The following is an 18,993-nucleotide window of genomic DNA, read 5'->3' as shown; positions in this document are numbered from 1 at the left end:
CAGTCTCTTCCATCTCAACCACTGAAGCTTGTAACTTCTCCACAGCTGTCATAGGTCTCTTGGTGGTCTCCCTCACTGGTCCCCTTCTTGCACGGTTACTCAGTTTCTGAGGACGGCAGATTTACAACTGTGTCATATTCTTTCCATTTATTGATGATTGATAACTGTACTCCAAGGGATATGAAGTGAAATGGAAATTTTCTCCTGACTCATGCTTTTCAATACCCTTTGCATGGAGTTGCTTGGTGTGTTCTTTTGCCTTCATGGTGTAGTTGGACCTTCCAGATTCAGGTGCATTTTTACTACAATCAATGGAATCACCTTGATGGCACACAGTGATCTCCATTTAACTAATTATGTAACTTCTAAAATCAATTAGCTGCACCAATTATGATTTGGTGTGTCAAATTGGTGTGACATATACAATCAATTATTTTGTGTTTTATATCTGTAATTAATTTAGATCATTTTGTAGATATCTGTTTTCTCTTTGACATGAAAGAGTCTTTCTGTTGATCTGTGTCAAAAAAGCCAAATTAAATCCATTGTGATACAATGTTGCAAAACAATAAACCATGAAAACTTCCAAGGCGGGTGGTGAATACTTCTTATAGACACTGTACATGTGCTTAAGACTTTTGCACAGTGCAGAATAGCTTATACATATAACCGGAAGGTAATTTTATATAATAGTTTTAATAGTCTGTGCATGAAACAATAATATGTACATTGAACCACCAGAAAGATAAGCTATCACAACTTTGACTGCCCAGGTGGACAGTCAATGAATGTTTGACATCATATCATTCCCAATTCTGAATTTATGTGCTACCTGTAAGCAACCTTTGTCTTGCACATCACACATGTACTTAACAGTAAAAATTATTACAATCCATTAATAATTAGCCCACCTGCCCTGCCGCTCACGTTCGTCTAGAGGAATCAGCTTTTGCCCCTGCCAAACAGGGTATTCAAGTTTGGGTGGATGATGTGTAATGTACCCCCAATGCAAAATATCAGACAGTACACATTATGTGATTAAATGATTACACTTTATACCTCTTACTTTGTTAGGTGTGTAACCCCCTGGGTCGCCTCAGGCTCGCTCAGCTCATTCTCGTCTAAGGGGAGCAGCCTTCGGCCCCGCCAAACTGGGTAATCAGCTGGTGTGGATGCTGTGTGATGTCCCCGCCTCACCCAAAAACAGACAGTACACCATATGCGATTAAATGAGTACAATTTATAAAGGTTACTATAACTAAGTGATTAATAACGATACAGTATATATGAAGGAAAAACAATAAAGAAAAGGCGCCAAACTTATCAAAGTCCAAACCACTTCATGCACAACCATTGGAGCTCAATTACTGAAGTCTTCTGGCCACCATTCGATCCCTTCCGAACTCCTCGACTCGCAGCTTAGGACCACCCGAAGTGGTCAACCAAGCACATCTAGCTTTATCTCCTCTCCTCGGAGTACCTCCTGGCCTTGGAACCCCCTTGGGGTCCGTTCCTCGCCCAATTTACAGCATTGCGTCCTCTCTCTCTCAACCCCTCGCGCCGATCTCCCCAAAAGCCCGCCAACAATAGCTTACAGACTCAGAAGAAAGAACAACATTAATCCCAATTGGTTTACAAAGGAATACAATTCTCGTTATCAGTAAATTTTAACCCTAACAAGCTTCCAGCACTCTCTCACAACAAAGAAGCATTCCTGCTTTTAACAAAACAAAGAAGCCATTTTGATTACATACACAGTAACAAAGAAAAAAGAAGAAACCCCCTTTACAGGTGGTTAGTAGAGAAACAAAATATAAAAGAAAAAGCCTCCACTTTTATTAAATAGTTGGTGCACAAAAATCGTTGGAGCACACGCCTTAGGTATTCTTCCATAAATGACCTCTGCCTAAACGTCACCGACCTCTGGACCCTCGAATTCCCATACGCGCCGTCTGGTGATCACCAAGCATTCTTCGCACTCGTCCTTCCTCTTCACTCTCTGCGACCAAAAGCCCGCGAAAAACCCCACTCCCAGACATACAAGAAAGAATAACATCTCTCCCCATTGGTTAGCCACCCGTTATCAGTAGTTATAACCCAGACATCGCTGCTACAGAAAAACCATTATCTCAGCAGTTAACATTACAGAGAAGCCATTACAAATATAATAAAAATATAATGTGTGCAGAGTAAGAAAAGCAGCACAGCAGCATTGGGAGAATACCCGAATCAGCTGTTCAGTCTCCACCTACGATGCTGTGCTTCGAGTAAAAGAACCTTCCCAGTGCCTTGTAGAATTTTCCATTTGTGGGATCATGTCAGCACTCAAAAAAATTCCACATTTTGGAGGTTTTCGGATTTTGGATTTTTGAATAAGAGGTGCTCAACCAGCATTTGTTTTTTGTGTATTTGCATAGTTTGTCTTCTTTTGCACATTGGTTGCTATCAATCTTTGTTTGTCTGTAGTTTTTCATTGATTTTATTGTATTTCATTGTTGGAATATAAAGTGATCCTCCAACCTAAGTGTGGCCTTATCCCAACAGTGGAGGAGGCCATGGGTGGACATAATGGAATGGGAATGGGAAGGGGAATTAAAATGGGTGGCCACTGGGATATTCTGCTTGTTCTGGCAGGGTAGCCTACTGTTTAGCTAGCTTCCAACCTGATGGCATGAACATCGATTTCTCAAACTTCCAGTAATGCCTCCATCCCCCCTTCACCATTTCCCATCCCCTTTCCCTCTCTCATGTTATCGCCTTGCCCGCCCATCGCCTCCCTCTGGTGCTCCTCTTCCCCTCCCTCGCTTTCTTCTTTCTTCCATGGCCTTCTGTCTCTTTCACCAATCAACTTCCTAGCTCTTTGCTTCATCCCTCCCCCTCCAAGTTTCAGCTATTGCCTGGCGTTCCTCTCTTCCCTCCCCCACCTTTCAAATCTCCTCCTCAGCTTTAATCTCCAGTCCTGCCAAAGGGTTTCAGCCCGAAACATGGACTGTACTTTTTTCCATTGATGCTGCCTGGCCTGCTGAGTTCCTCCAGCATTTTGTGTGTGTTACTCCTGTATCAGCATCTGTAGATTTTCTCTTGTTTGTGACTCTGTTTCAGGATGTAGTCACACCCATTAGATTAGCTGACTCAAATTCAGTCTGTGATCAGGGACAAGAGGGTGTGACTGTGGGTGAGGACTCTAATAGACAGTGCTGGATGAGCTTGTCCAACAGGTCTGAGATTCTTGCTCCCTGTGTGGATGAGAGTGAGGGCTGTAGGAAGGATGAGCAGACTAACTGTGGCATGATAGTTCATGAGCGATTGAAGAGGGGGGAGAGAAGAGAAATATAGTGGTAATTGGGGATAGTTTAGTCAGGGGAATATTCAGAGCTCTCAGTCAGAAGGAAAGAGCATCCCGAAGGTTGTGTTGCCTGCCTGGTGCCCGGGTTCAGGACATCTTATCTGATCTGCAGAGGAACTTGCACTGGGAGGAGAACGGTCCCCTTGTTGTGGTCCATGTGCGTAACAATGACATAGGTAGAATGAGCAAAGAGGTTCTGCTGAGGGAATTTGAGCAGCTAGGGACTAAATTAAAAAGCAGAACCAAAAAGGTGGTAATCTCTGGATTGCTACCTGAGCCACATGCAAATTGGCATAGGGTCAAGAAGATTAGAGAGTTAAACATGTGGCTCAAGGGTTGGTGTGAGAGAAGTGGGTTTGAATTCATGGGAAATTGGCACCAGTATTGGAGAAGGAGGGAGCTGCACCAATGGAACGGGCTCCACCTGAACCATGATGAGACCTGGATCCTAGTGAATCACATAACTAGGGCTGTGGATAGGGCACTAAACTGAATAGTAGGGGGGTGGGTTCAACAGATTGGAGAGGTATGGATAAAGTAAAAGAGAAAAATGTGGATAAAGATAAAGAAAAAACAAAAGATAAAAAAGAGAAATGTAGGAGTGGAGTGAGGAAAAGTCAAGTGTAAAAGAGAAAGATTACAAAATTTTAAAAGCACAATGAGTGTAAGGGCACATTATTAGAATGCCTGTAGTATTTGAACCAAGGCCAGTGAACTTGTGGCACAAATCTGTACAAAGGGGTATTATTTAGTGGCAATTACAGAAACATGGTTGTAGGGTGGAGAAGATTGGTAATTAAATGTCCAAGGGTATCAAGTAATGCAGAAGGATAGGCAGGAAGGTAAGAGAGGTGGGGTAGCGCTCTTAATTAAAGATGAGATTAGGGAGATAGTGAGAGATGATATAAGATCTAAGGAGCAGACCGTGGTTAGAGATTCGGAATAGTAAAGGGAAAAAAATCACTGGTGGGAGTTGTCTAATGGCCTCCAAATAATAACATTTCAGTGGCACAGGCAATAAAAAGAGAAATATCTGAAGCATATAAGAATGGAACAGCAGTTATCGTGGGGGCCTTTGACTTGCACATAGATTGGGTGAATCAAGTTGGTCGAAGCAGTCTTGAAGAGGACTTCATAGAATGCATCCATGAAGGCTTTCTTGAACAGCATGTTACTGAACCTACAAGGGAACATGCTACCTTAGATCTGGACCTGTGCAATGAGACAGGTAAAATTCGTGATCTTGTAGTTAGGGATCCTCTTGGAAAAAGTGATCCCTCTATGGTTGAGTTTCTCATACAAATGGAGGGTGCAATAATTCAATCTAAAGCCAGTGTATTATGCCTAAACAATGGAGACTACAATGGAATGAGGGAGAATTTGGCTAGTGCAGACTGGGAACACAGGCTATAGGGTGGGATGGTTGAGGAATAGTAGAAGACTTTCAAAGAGATTTTTCATGGTGCTCAACAAAGTATATTACAGTTAAAAGTAAGGACAGTAAGGGTGGGGATAGCCAGCATTGGATAACTAAAGAAATAATAGAAGGCATCAAACTAAAAGCTCATGTGTACAAAGTCACTGAATAGTGGGAAACTGGAATATTGGGAAAACTTTAAAAAGCAACAAAGAACCGTAAAGCAAGCAATAAAGAGGTAAGATAGATTATGAAAATAAACTAGCACAAAATATAAAAAATAGATAATAAGAGATTTTATTATATATATAGAGGAAAAGGGTAGCTGAAGTGAACGTAGGTCTCTTGGAGAACGAGAAGGGGGAATTGATATTGGGTAATGGGGAAATGGCTGAGGCTTTGAATGACTATTTTGTGTAAGTCTTCACGGTGGAGGACATGTCTAACATGCCAAAGAGAAATGTTATGGATGCGATGGGAGGTGAGGACCTCGATACAATAGTTATCACTAAAAAGGTAGTGTTGGCCTGATGATAGATAAGTCCCCTGGTCCTGATGGAATGCATCCCAGGGTACTGAAAGAAATGGCAGAAGTTATAGTGAAGGCTTTGGTGATGATTTACCAAAATTCTCTGGACTCTGGGCAGGTCCCGATAGATTTGAAGACGGCAAACGTCATGCCACTGTTCAAAAAAGGATGTAGGCAAAAGGCAGGTAACTATAGGCCAGTTAGTTTAACATCTGTAGTTGGGAAAATGCTTGAAGCTAACATTAAAGAAGAAATAGCGAGGCATCTGGAAAGAAATGGATCCATCAGGCAGGTACAGCATGGATTCAGCAAAGGCAGGTCCTGTTTGACAAACTGACTGGAGTTCTTTGAGGATATAATGAGCGCAGTGGATAGAGGGGAACAGATGGACATTATTTACTTGGATTTCCAGAAGGTGTTCGATAAGATGCCGCATAAAAGACTTATCCATAAGATAATGATGCATAGAATTGGAGGTGATAGAGGATTGGTTAACCAATAGAATGCAGAGAGTTGGGAAACATGGGTGTTACTCTGGTTGGCAATCAGTGGTGAGTGGTGTGCCACAGGGGTTGATGTTGGGCCCGAAACTATTCATGATATACATTAACAATCTGAAAGAGGGGACCAAGTATAGCGTATCTAAGTTTGCTGATGACACTAAATTGAGTGCAAAAGCAAATTATGCAGAAGATACAAAGAGTCTGCAGAGAGATATAGATAGGTTATGTGAGAGGCTAAGGGTCTGGCAGATGGAGTACAACATTGGTAAATGTGAGGTCATGCACTTTGAAAGGAAGATTATTATTTAAATGGTAAAAAAATTGCAGCATGCTGCTGTGCAGAGGGATTTGGGAGTGCTTGTGCATGAATTACAAAAGGTGCAGCAAGCTCTCAAGAAGGCATATGGAATGTTGGCCTTCAATGCTAGCGGGATTGACTTTAAGAGCAGGGATGTTATGCTGCAACTATACAGGGTACTGGTGAGGCTGCACCTGGAGTACTGTATGAAGTTCTGGTCTTACTTGAGGAAGAATATACTGGCTTTGGAGGCAGTGCAGAGGAGGTTCACCAGGTTGATTCCAGAGATGAGGGGGCTAGACTATGAAGAGAGATTGAGTTTCGTGGGACTGTACTCACTGGAATTTGCTGGAATATGGAAGAATGAGAGGGGATCTTATAGAAACATATAAAATTATGGAAGAGAGAGAAAAGATAGAGACAGGAAAATTGTTTCCACTGGTAGGCGAGACTAGAACTAGGGGACATAGCCTCAAGATTTGGGGGAGTAGATTTAGGACAGAGATGAGGAGGAACTGATTTTCCCAGAGAGTGGTGAATCTGTGGAATTATCTGCCCAATGAAGCAGTGGAGGCTACCTCAGTAAATATATTTAAAACAAGGTTGGATAGATTTTTGCATAGTAGGGGAATTAAAGGTTATGGGGAAAAGGCAGGTAGGTTGGGATGAGTCCATGGGCAGATCAGCCATGATCATATTGAATGGCCGAGCAGGCTCAATGGGCCAGATAGCCTACTCCTGCTTCTATTTCTTATGTTCTTATGTTAAATGAATCTCAGGGTTGGATGTGGTGGCATATATGTACCTTGATAATAAATTTACTTTGAACTTTGTTGCTGAGAGATGAAGGTCCATAAGATCGTAAGACATAGGAGCTGAATTATGCCATTCAGCCCACTGTGTGCCCCACCATTCCATGGCTGATTTATTTTCTCTCTCCTATTCTCCTGACTTCTCCTGTAACATTTGATGTCATTACTAATTAAGTAACTATGAATTGCTGTTTTAAATACATCCAATGACTTAGCCCCCACAGCCATCTATGACAATGATTTCCACAGATTCACCACCCTCTGGCTAGAGATATTCCTCTTCATCTCTGTTCTAAAGGGATGTCCTATTTTGAGGCTGTGCCTTCTCGACTCTCCCACTATAGGAAACATCCTCCGGACATCCACTCTATCTAGTCTTTTCAATATTCAATGGGATTCAATGAGTTTCCCCCTTATTCTTCTAAACTCCAGCAAACACAGACTTAGAGCCATCAAACACTCCTCATACATTAATCCTTACATTTCTGATATTATTCTTGTAAACTTCCTCTGGTCCAAAGCTCAAGACACCGCTGAAGAGTAAAGATGATGAGACATAAAATTTGGTGAACTACACTAGAATACAGTATAAACCAAATTTAGGTTTTCATTCTTGATAATTTGTAGGAGGAGGCAGGTTTTTTTTTATTTAGAGAGAAATCGCAGAACGGCCCCTTCCAGCCCACCAAGCCATGCCACCATCCCACCAGCAACACTACCCTAACGACAGGTCAACTTACAATGACCAATTAACCTACTAACTGGTAAGTCTTTTGACTGTGGGAGGAAACCGGAGCACTCACGGGAAGGACATTCAAACTTCTTACAGAGGATGCCGGAACTGAACTCCGAGCTTTGATACCTCGAGCTGTTATAGTGTCTCGCTAACTGCTACTCAATTGAGGAATGGAAAGACCTCTACGACTTCTGGGGTTGATTTCAGTACAGACGGGATGTAATTAGGTAGAAGATCGATTTTAACGTTGAATGCCATTTTTTTTAGACAAGCAGAATAAAAATTGTGCAACAAAGGAAGTGACATGAGGAATTGCAATAGTATTCATTTTTACTTTCCTTATTTGTTTCCAGTAAGGTGGCAGCGCACTTGGTCGCAGTGGCCTTTCCGGGCCCAATAAACAGTGCAAGTGTTTGTCTTGAACATTTCTCTTGTGATCCTGTTGAATATTGGTACTGTATTACAAAATATGGCAAATCTGGTGCATTGGCAAGTCTATTGGCAGAGGAGCCGTGTGATCTCAAATTGTTGCATGGACCAGACTTTCACGCATCCACCCAGAGGAGGAGGCACCAGAGGCATTGGGTTGGGGGATGGCCCCTGCAGGCTGGCTCTTTCATAGGGACTGCTCTCCAGAGTTTGCTTCCTGGAAGACAAGCTTGATTGGTTTTTCCCATGGCTACATGAGATGAGGAACTGCTGCGTGCTTGTTCTTGCAGAAACGAGGCTCCAGACCAATATCCCATGCACTATCAATCTTCAGGCCATGCCACTCAGGGACATGTGCTACTATTATTTTGTGACTGTATGTGCTGTTGTAACCATATGTGCTGTGTGTGACTGTATGTTCTGCGTTTTGCAACTTGGCCCCAAAGGAAAGCATGTTTTGGTCAGTTGTATGCATGTGTAGGGTTGAATGACAATGAACTTGAACTATTTCATCAGTTGGTATCACACTATGTGACATTCCTTTGACCGATGGAATTGGAAAGTAATGAGTCACACTTTGCTGTGTTAATCCCAACTTCGTAAATAACTTCAGTAATTGGCTGATATTGGGTGGGAGACGCCTGCTTGCCCCTGTCCAATGCTACTTAAGGTGGATGAGGAGTGGTATTGCAATTTAACTTCCCAAAGACGGTTGATTCAAGTTCAACTTCAAGTTTATTGTCACGCAACTGTGTACAGTGTACACAGTGGCTGTGTACTGTGTACAGCCAAACGAAACAATGCAACACCAGACCAAGGTGCAAAACACAGTGCGTGTAACTAACTCACACACAACATATAAAATAATGTTACCACAAATAAATTAACAGATAATAAAATATATTCCAGAAGATTGACATTTAGCATCAGGTGCATACACAACACAAATTTAAAAGTAAACAGTATAACACTACTGGTGCTCCATACGTGATGAGACCTGGGTGGTGGTAGGGAGTTCAGTAGTCTCATGGCCTGGGGGAAGAAGCTGGTTCCCATCCTAACAGTCCTTGTCCTAATGCTATGGAAACTCTCCCTGATGGTGGGGGGGGGGGGTCAAAAAATTGTGGGATGGATGAGAGGGATCCTTGACAGTGATAAGGGCCCTGCGTATGCAAAAAAAAACTAAAATATTTGTGCACTTGTCAGCAAAATACATGACATTATCAACATGTACAACTGTAACTTTCACAACCTACTAACTGCTGCTACCACAGAGGCAGATGTCATCAAGAGCAGGCAAAGATCCTGCCCACCATGCAATGCTGTGAAAATGCTAATCCGAAATACTATACTACAGAAATGAAAAACATCTGATTCCAATAGCCTGTCAATATTGACATTAATCATGAGCTCTATTTTATAACTGTGTTTTTTTCTCAGATACGTGTAATCTTGTGATAACAAACCACTGGAGATGCCATCAATCGTTGTGGTATAAAGTAAAGGTAACTCCCTCTTTTTGGTTGGGTTGGGGGAGAGTTGCATTCTTAGAAAATTGTTGTAGCTTACCTTAAGGCAGAACCAGAATTAGAATCAGAATCAGGTTTAATATCACCAGCATGTGTTGTGAAATGTGTTGTTATACGGCAGCAGTACGTTGCAATATGTAATAATAAAAACTGTGAATTACAGTAAGAAGTGTATATATTTGTTAAATTAAATAAATAGTGCAAAAAGAGAGAAAAAATGTTGTGAGGTAGTGTTCATGGTTCATTTACCATTCAGAAATCAGATGACAGAGAAGAAGATTCTTTTTCTGATTCATAATCTGATAGCGGTGGGGAAGAAGCTGCTCCTAAAACATTGAGTGTACCTTCAGGCTCCTGAACCTCTTTTCTGCAGATGTTTCTGATTCTGTACAGTGGTGTCTCCATACCAGGTGGTGATGCAACTACTCAGGATTCTCTCCATGGTACATCTGTAGAAATTTGCTCGAGTGTTTGGTGACATACCAAATCTTCTCAAACTCCTTATAAAATATAGCTGCTGACACATTTTGTTCGTAATTGCATTAAGACCATAAGACATAGGAGCAGAATTAGGCCATTTGGCCCATTGAGTCAGCTCCACCATTCAATCATGGCTGATCACTTTCTTTTCTTCTCCTCAAACCCATTTCCTGGCTTTCTCCCTGTAACCTTTAATGCTATGTCCAATCAAGAAACTATCAATCTCTGCCTTAAATACACCCAACGACCTGGCATCCACAGCTGCACATATACTCAAGGTGAGGCCTCACCAGTGCCTTATAAAGCCTCAGCATCACATCCCTGCTCTTGTATTCTAGACCTCCTGAAATTAATGCAAACATTGCATTTGCCTTCCTCACCACGGACGCAACCTGCAAGTTAACCTTTAGGGTATTCTGCACAAGGACTCCCAAGTCCCTCTGCATCTCAGATTTTTGGATTTTCTCCCCAGTTAGAAAATAGTCTGCACATTTATTTCTACTACCAAAGTGCATGACCATGCCTTTTCCAACATTATATTTCATTTGCCACTTTCTTGCCCATTCTCCTAATCTGTCTGTCCCTCTGCATCCTACCTGTTTCCTCAACATTACCTGCCCCTCCACCAATTTTTGTATCATCTGCATACTTGGCAACAAAGCCATCTATTTCATCATCTAAATCATTTATATACAGCATTAAAAGAAGTGGTACTAAAACCGACCCCTGCATAACACCACTGGTCACTGGCAGCCAACCAGACAAGGATCCTTTTTCTCCCCACTTAAGATTGCCTAAGAAGAAGGTAGCTCAATTCTATCCTCACTGCACAAACATGCATTCTAACAGGAATAGGTTGATAGCAATTGGATGCAGGAATCCTGGCTAGTATTTAAACTGCTTTGTTCCATTTAAATTTGTTTCTAATCCTTGTAAGACCATAAAACATAGGAGCAAGATTAAGCTACTTGGCCCATTGAAACTGCTCCACCATTCCATCATGGCTGATTTATTATCCCTTGCAAACCCATTCTCCTGCCTTCTCCCCATAACCTTTGAAGCTCTTATTAATCAAGAACCTGCCTACCTCTACTTTCAATATACCAGATTACTTGCCTTCCACGGTCATCTGTGGCAGTGAATTCCACAGATTCACCACCCCTTGGCTAAATAAATTCCTCCTCATCTCTATTTCTTCTATTCTGAGAATGTGCCCTCTGGTCCTTGTCTCTCCCACTATAGGAAACATCCTCTCCACATCCACTCTATCTAGGTCTTTCAATATTTGATAGATTATAATGAGATCCCCCCTCATTCTTCTAAACTCCAATGAATACAAACCCAGAGCCATCAAACACTCCTCATACATTAACCCTTCCAGTCTCGGAATAATTCTTGTGAATTTCTACTAGACCCTCATCCATGCCAATACATTTTTTCTTACATAAAGAGCCCAAAGCTATTCATAATATTCCAAGTAGGAACACTTATAAAGTGTTGGAGTAACTCAGCAGGTCAGACAGCATCTATGGAAAAGAGTACACAGACAACATTTTGGGCCAAGACCCTTCATCAGGACTAAAGTATTGTAGGTCAGGTTTATGTAGCAAGACTAAATACCGTACCTATTGTAACATAGGTCAGACTATATAGCAAGACTAAAAGCAGGACCATTTACTTCCTGGAAGTATGTTGTCACAGAACAATGGTTAGTGGATAATTTAAAATATAATTAATTCAGACTACTGTTGAAGTCAGCTCACAAAAGGCTGATGTTACTTACTCTTTCTAGTTGATTGGGAAATATTCTTCCACTCTCTCTTCCGAAATGAAATTTTCTGCTACTTGGCAGTTCTACAAGGAACACGAGACAGGGATTTGTAAAATACGAAGTGAAAGTTTCAAGAATCTACCAAATTTCCACTGTTTCTCAATGCCACTGGAGGCAAAACTTTCCAATTTGTTCATAAAAAGTATGGCATGTTGAAAATAAACCAATCTTTCATCTCTCAGGGCTGTACTGTGTGAGACTTATAGTCTGCTAGGTATCTGTCCTGGGCATGCAGATGTGGACATGGAGAAGATGTTTCCTATAGTAGGAGAGTCCAGGACCAGAGGGCACAGTTTTGGAATACAAGGACATCTCTTAGAACAGAAATGAAGCAGAGTTTCTTTAGTCAGATGATCATGAATCTGTGGAATTCATTGCCACAGATAACTCTGGAGGCCAAATCATTTGGTATTTTTAAAGCAGAGGTTAATAGGTTTTTGATTGGAAAGGGCATCAAAGGTTACAGGGAGAAGGCAGGAGAATAAGGTTGAAGGGATAATAAATTAGCTATGCTGGAGCAAGTGGAGCAGGGTCAATGGGACAAATGAGCTAATTCTGCTCCTACACCTTATGGTAATACAGTCTAATTCAACAAGGTTACATCAGCATAATTCTACAAACTTATTACATCAACCACCTAGAAGGACTAGTGCAGGAGGTGTATGGGAAGGTCATTATCTGCAAGTACATCTCCACGTCTTGGAACTTTACTGGCACTGGTTCCTCATATGTTTCCAAGATGGTTCCATCACCATCTTGGAAACATATTCACTACATGGACTACTACAGTTCAGGAAGGCACAGTGCATGGATCTTGCATAATATTCATCACCTACCTGAGCAACAAGTGAACTAAGTCAAACTTGACCTTCAAATATCACCAAAGTAAAAGAAATGCAGGTGCAAAAGAAAAATCTGTTCCAATACTCTTCTACCGCTGAGTGAGATATCCTAGAAACTTGCTGCCAAAGATTTTGCTCACAATGATTTAGGTGAATCAATTTATCCAATTAAATGAGATGCTAATTCTGACACCTCTCTCCACAGCTAACTCTCTGGGAAATGTACTTCCAAGTCCAATAAAAAGTTTATAAGCTTTGTGTCAACTATTTCAATTTTAGGGACTCAACAGATTCTGCAGATGCCAGAAATCTTAAGCAACACAAAATGTTGAAGGAACTCAGCAGGTCAGGCAGCATTATTGATGTCAACTGTTTATTTCCCTCCATAGATGCTGCCTAACTTGCTAAAGGTACTATCAATAAGGGAAGGCAACATCTATCAAGGACACGTCTCTTTAATCATAGACTGGGTTCCGATGCTCTCAGAGATGTTATCAAAATTCTGAGATTTATGGATTGGTTCATATTGGCCTTTTTCTATGTATACTTTTCATGTTCTTGCCCATTCTTTCTTTTGCTGATTGGCAGGCTGGGAGTTAGAGAGATCTGTTGGTTTTGTGTGAGGGAGGGGTTGGGGTTTGCGAGTTTTTGTTTCGTATTGTTTTCATGTAAGGGAGGGAATTGATGACTTTATTGCAACTACTTCTATGGTTTTCTGTACTTTATGGCTGTCTGGAGAAGACAAATCTCAGAGCTGTATTCTGCACTCATACTTTGATAATAAAATGAACCTTTTGAGCCTTTCCCAACCTGGGGTCCACAGACCCTTCGGTTAATGATAGGGCTCCATGGCATAAAAAGGGTTGGGAACCCCTGCCACAGACTATGGTAACAGTAAATGAATTATTCATTCACACCAGAAATAATTTTCAATACTTTCCATTAATTGCTTCACCCACTGAGTAAATGCCAAGCGACATCATTACTAAAATAAAACTTTGTTTGCTATTCAGCACGCAGCCAGATCTCTAATAACTTGTGACTAACCCACTATGGAGATGCCAGTATACTTGGATTGGTGGAGATCAGAAATGTTCTTGTTCTGTGGAGCTTCTGGAAATTTTTCTTCAATAACAAGATGTGAGTAGACAAGAATGCAGCAGGTACATTGTAGAATCCAGTAGTAGTAAACTATTCTGGCCATCTTCAATGTTGAGGAACTAAGGGGCGGGCAAAATAAAACAGGTTATTGTTTGTGCACCAATGACAGCATAACTTAATATTAGAAAGGAAAACTTGACAAATCTATAACTTTGCATGCAGCCTCAAAATGCCCCAAAATGCTTTGTAATACAGAAAATATTTTTAAATGTATTATCATTGATGTAGGTTATCAAATATTGCTGCATTTGGACTATTGTGAGCAGTTTTGGGTCCCTTATCCAAGAAAGTATGTGCTGTCTTTGCAGAAATTTCAGAGGAGGTTCATGAGAATGAAAGGGTTAGTGCATGAGGAACATTTGATAGCTCTGGGCCTGTAATCACTGGAGCATAGAAGAATGAGAGGGGAATTTCATTGAAGCTTATTGAACAGAGATGAAACAGACATGTGGAGGAATTTCTTTAGCCAGATGGTGATGAATCTGTGGAATTCATTGCCTCAGTCGTTGGAGTATATTTAAAGTGGAGACTGATAGGTTCTTGATTATTAAAGGTGTCAAAGGTTATGGGGAGAAGGCAGGAGAGTGAGATTGAACAGGATAATAAATTAGCCAAGGTGGAATGGTGGAGCCAATTTGATGGTCCAAATGGCCTAAGCCTGCTCCTACGTCTTATTGGCGGCATGGTTCATAGAGCCTGAAGGGCCTATTTTGTGCTGTATCTCAATAAATTTTAAAAAAAACAGCTTCACTTCTATGCACTCTGTCTGCTTGTTGCCTCAGTAAAGCAGCCAACACATACCACCCTCACTGGGCATTCCCTTTTCTCCCCTATCCCATCAATATAAGCACCTGAAAGCACATACCACCGGGCACAAGGACAGTTCCTGTCCCGCTGTTATCAGACTCTGAACAGGATATCCTCAGCATTTGTCCCACATTTCCCATGAGCTGCTGGCGACAGTGGTTGTCTAAACAGTCATTCAATGACATCAACTCCTCTCACTCTTCAAGAGGCTTTGATGACATATTGAATCTTCTAAGCTGCTTTATAGAAACATCATCATTGTTATGTGCCTTGTCATATGACGTGGTCAATCATGATCCCATGAATGTTACTGTTTTTGGCAAAGTTTTATACAGAAATGGTTTGCCATTGCCTCCTTCTGGGCAGTCTCTTTACAAGATGGGTGACCAATTAACCTACTAACCTGAACGTCTTTGGAATGTGGGCGGAAACTGGAGCACCAGGAAAATGTACAAACTCCTTACAGGTAGTGGCAGGAATTGAACCCGGGTCACTGGCATTGTAATAGCATTACACTAACCACAACGCTACTGTGCTGCCCAACTATTTGTAAGTCTTGTTGCAATAGTTCTCCAGTGTAGCCTTGTGCAATATTTGTTAATTATGTGTTTTGTATCCTCTTACTTACTGCTCGTTACACCATTTCTGACAGTATTCAGAGCTTCATCACATCAGTAGCTTCCTCTCGGTTTTCACTATCGTCAGCCACGCAAGTCCCAGGTGGAGACTCAGGAATACCACTGCACTCAGATGTTGAAGGACTCTTCATTGCTGTTTCCATAACAATTTTGTTTGTCCAGTCAGAACTGTTCGCCCAGAGCTAAACTCCCAAACCTGGAGGATTGGTGGACCACCCTTAGTCTGGCTTCCATCCTTTGACCTGTTTGGCATGGGTGACCCTACCAAGAGCCAAAGTGTAAAGCCCTGACTCCAGCCAACATAGCTCTCTGGGTCATTGAGACGTGTGAGTCTCCAAACCCAAAGACATAGTTGTGGTCCTCTTGGAGGTTTGTATCCTCTGGTTGTAGGATTATTATCTAGATCTTGTTGAGATTTTAAAGGCCTGAGAACTTGTCTGTCAGCTTTCCAATGACAGTAAACAGAGATTGCAAACTAGATCAGGAAACTTCAATTGAGAAATTTTCCTTGTTTCTTTCCTCTGAACTTTCTTCAGCTAACAAGGTGCCTTTGAAACCAGGATGCACAAACGTACACATATTTTTAAAAATATGTCATCTTGTGATAGAATGTCTTATTTGGATTTCAGCTTAGTTACAGTGAGCTTCATGCTGAAATATTTGATTAACTTAGTTCAGGTCCTGACGAAGGGTCTCAGCCCGAAACGTCGACAGCGCTTCTCCTTATAGATGCTGCCTGGCCTGCTGCATTCCACCAGCATTTTGTGTGTGTTGCTTGAATTTCCAGCATCTGCAGATTTCCTCGTGTCTGGTTTGGGTTAGTAAGTTGTGAATATGCTATGTTAGCGTCAAAAGCATAGGGACACTTCAGAATCAGAATCAGGTTTGTTATCACTGAGATTTCAAGTCAAGTCAAGTCACTTTTATTGTCACTTCGACCATAACTGCTGGTACAGTACATAGTAAAAATGAGACAATGTTTTTCAGGACCATGGTGTTACATGACATTGTACAAAAAATAGACTGAACTACGTAAAAAAAAACAACACAGAGAAAGCTACACTGGACTACAGACCTACACTGGACTGCATAAAGTGCACAAAAACAGTGCAGGCATTCCAATAAATAATAAACAGGGCAATAGGGCAAGGTGTCAGTTCAGGCTTCGGGTATTGAGGAGTCTGATAGCTTTGGGGAAGAAACTGTTACATAGTCTGGTCGTGAGAGCCCGAATGCTTCGGAGCCTTTTCCCAGATGGCAGGAGGGAGAAGAGATTGTATGAGGGGTGCATGGGGTCCTTCATAATGCTGTTTCCTTTGCGGATGCAGCGTGTAGTGTAAATGTCTGTAATGGCGGGAAGAGAGACCCCGATGATCTTCTCAGTGGACCTCACTATCTGCTGCAGGGTCTTGCGATCCGAGGTGGTGCAATTTCCAAACCAGGCAGTGATGCAGCTGCTCAGGATGCTCTCAATACAACCCCTGTAGAATCTGATGTGGATGGGGGGTGGAAGATGGACTTTCCTCAGCCTTCACAGAAAGTAGAGACGCTGCTGGTCTTTCTTTGCTATGGAGCTGGTGTTGAGGGACCAGGTGAGGGACCTTCAGTTGGCACTGGAGATGTTCAGCGGAGAGTGGTCGCTCCATGCCCTCCTGAAGTCAACAACCATCTCTTTTGTTTTGTTCACATTCAGAGGTTGTTGGCTCTGCACCAGTCCGTTAGCCGCTGTACCTCCTCTCTGTAAGCTGAATTTGTCGTGAAATTAGCTGTTTCATGTGCAGGCTGCCCCCAGTGCATCCTCGGCCTGTGTTGGTCTTTGACACAAATGGCGCATTTCACTGTGATAAATAAAGTTTATTTTATCTGCCACCTAACACCTCCGGTTTCTCCTCATCTTGCCAGGCCATAGGAAGTAAGGCTGGGTCCCCATATGCGGCTCCAGCTGGAGACTAATATATGACATCCCTGAACAACACAGAGAGTAGAATCTAATTTTGAAGATCAAAGCGTCACTTTGTACTCAGCTGTGTGTGTCTGACAGGCTGATGTAATTAATTATATTCTCCAGCATATTGAAAAACCCAGACTAACTGAGCTGCCAAGGATTAGCTCTTATCCCCTGCATCCAGATCGCCATCTAGTGGCAACCATACGGTGAGCAGAGTGGACTCCCTCAGTGGCCACTTTATTAGGTACACCCATACATCTGCTTGTTAATGCAAATATCTAAACAGCTAATCACATGGCAGCAACTTGCCAAATTCCTATTCACATAGTGTGTTGAGATAACTATCGAGTTTAGATTTTAAAGTCTCTGAGGTACTACTGTCAACTACACAACCAAGTAGTTTGTTCCATCTGTGTGGTGAACTCTGGCTTGCATGCTTCCAATCATACTTGGAGGAGGTTAGTGCAACTGAACCCGCTGTTATGCACAGAATTCTCCTCTCAAGGGTCACCCCGAAAGTTTACTCACTTATCAGAGACCTGTCGACCTACCAAGGGGCACTGGACGCCCTCAAAAGACAGTACTTGCGGCTGGTGAACACCATCTACGCAAGACATCGCTTAGCTACGCGACGACAGCAGCCTGGAGAGTCGAGCGCCGAGTTTCTCTGAGCCCTACAGACACTCGTGCGAACTTGCGACTGCAAAACTCTCACGGCGGAACAACATGCGGAGCTCCTCGTGCGAGACGCCTTTGTTACAGGGATCAGGTCAGTGTACGTGTGCCAGCGACTGCTGGAAAATGCCCATCTTACCTTACGCTCGGCGATCGAGACGGCCGACACGCTGGAGGCTGCTCTGCACAACGCTGACGCTGTCCAGCCGGTTCCATGGACACCTCAGACCCCGCCGCCGCCGGTTCCCGCGAGCGAATTCGCAATTCCACGAACTCTCTGAACCCGACCATAGCTGCTGCCAGTCGCAAGCCCGCACAGTGTTACTTCTGCGGACTCGAAAAGCACCCCCAAAAACGCTGCCCGGCCCGAGAAGCGACCTGTTCCAGGAAGAAGGGCCATTTCGCCAAGGTCTGTAAGTCTAAACCACGAGCGGGATTGGGCAGCGCTGCGTGTGAGGCATGGGGGCCGCCATCTTGCCTGCCTGCCTCGTGCGAGACATGGGGGCCGCCATCTTGCATGCCCGGATGGGGGCGGCCATCTTTGTCAGCGCCAACATGCCCCGCCCCCTACCCACCAGTGCTTACCGGGCACCAAGACGGCAGTTCAACTCTGGCCTCCGTAACCCTCGACCAAAGCGCCCCACACCAGCTTGCAAGGTCAATGATGGACATCCTGGTGGAGGGGCACAGGACTAGCTGCCTGTTTGACACGGGCAGCACTGAGAGTTTTATTGACCCGGACACAGTGCAACGCTGCGGACTCGTGACACGGCCGGTAAGCCAGAGGGTCACCTTGGCTTCTGGGTCGTATTCCACAGACATCCGGGTGGGTTGTGTAGCGACATTGGTGGTGCAGGGCACAGAATATCGGAACTTTGCGCTACTGGTCATGCCTCAACTGTGCGCGCCTGTGCTATTGGGGCTGGACTTCCAGAGCCACCTCGAAAGTGTGACTATGGCATATGACGGGCCCCTCCCACCATTCACTGTCAGGAATCCTCAGTTTTGTGGG

The 18,993-nt window shown here is 43.0% G+C and overlaps 1 protein-coding gene and 1 long non-coding RNA gene across 2 annotated transcripts in view; one reads left to right on the top strand and one right to left on the bottom strand.

Moving 5' to 3' along the window:
- Nucleotides 1–9,720, top strand: part of LOC140736252 (uncharacterized) — a 50,432-nt gene extending 40,712 nt beyond the window's left edge. Inside the window, exon 4 of the long non-coding RNA XR_012100912.1 lies at nt 9,511–9,720. This is a non-coding gene — a long non-coding RNA (uncharacterized lncRNA). The remainder of the gene's footprint in view (nt 1–9,510) is intronic.
- The window catches only part of asip1 (agouti signaling protein 1), a 49,736-nt gene that overhangs the window by 2,785 nt on the left and 27,958 nt on the right, over nt 1–18,993 (bottom strand). The window contains exons 2-3 of the mRNA XM_073062182.1: nt 13,800–13,972; nt 11,863–11,933 (exon numbers count right to left, since the gene is read on the bottom strand). Of these exons, the coding sequence (XP_072918283.1) occupies nt 11,863–11,933; nt 13,800–13,956 (228 nt within the window). The 5' untranslated portion in view covers nt 13,957–13,972. The remainder of the gene's footprint in view (nt 1–11,862; nt 11,934–13,799; nt 13,973–18,993) is intronic.

This window comes from Hemitrygon akajei, chromosome 11 (genome assembly GCF_048418815.1).
Source record: "Hemitrygon akajei chromosome 11, sHemAka1.3, whole genome shotgun sequence".
NCBI lineage: Eukaryota > Metazoa > Chordata > Chondrichthyes > Myliobatiformes > Dasyatidae > Hemitrygon > Hemitrygon akajei.
This window is presented reverse-complemented; position numbering and strand designations above follow the sequence as displayed.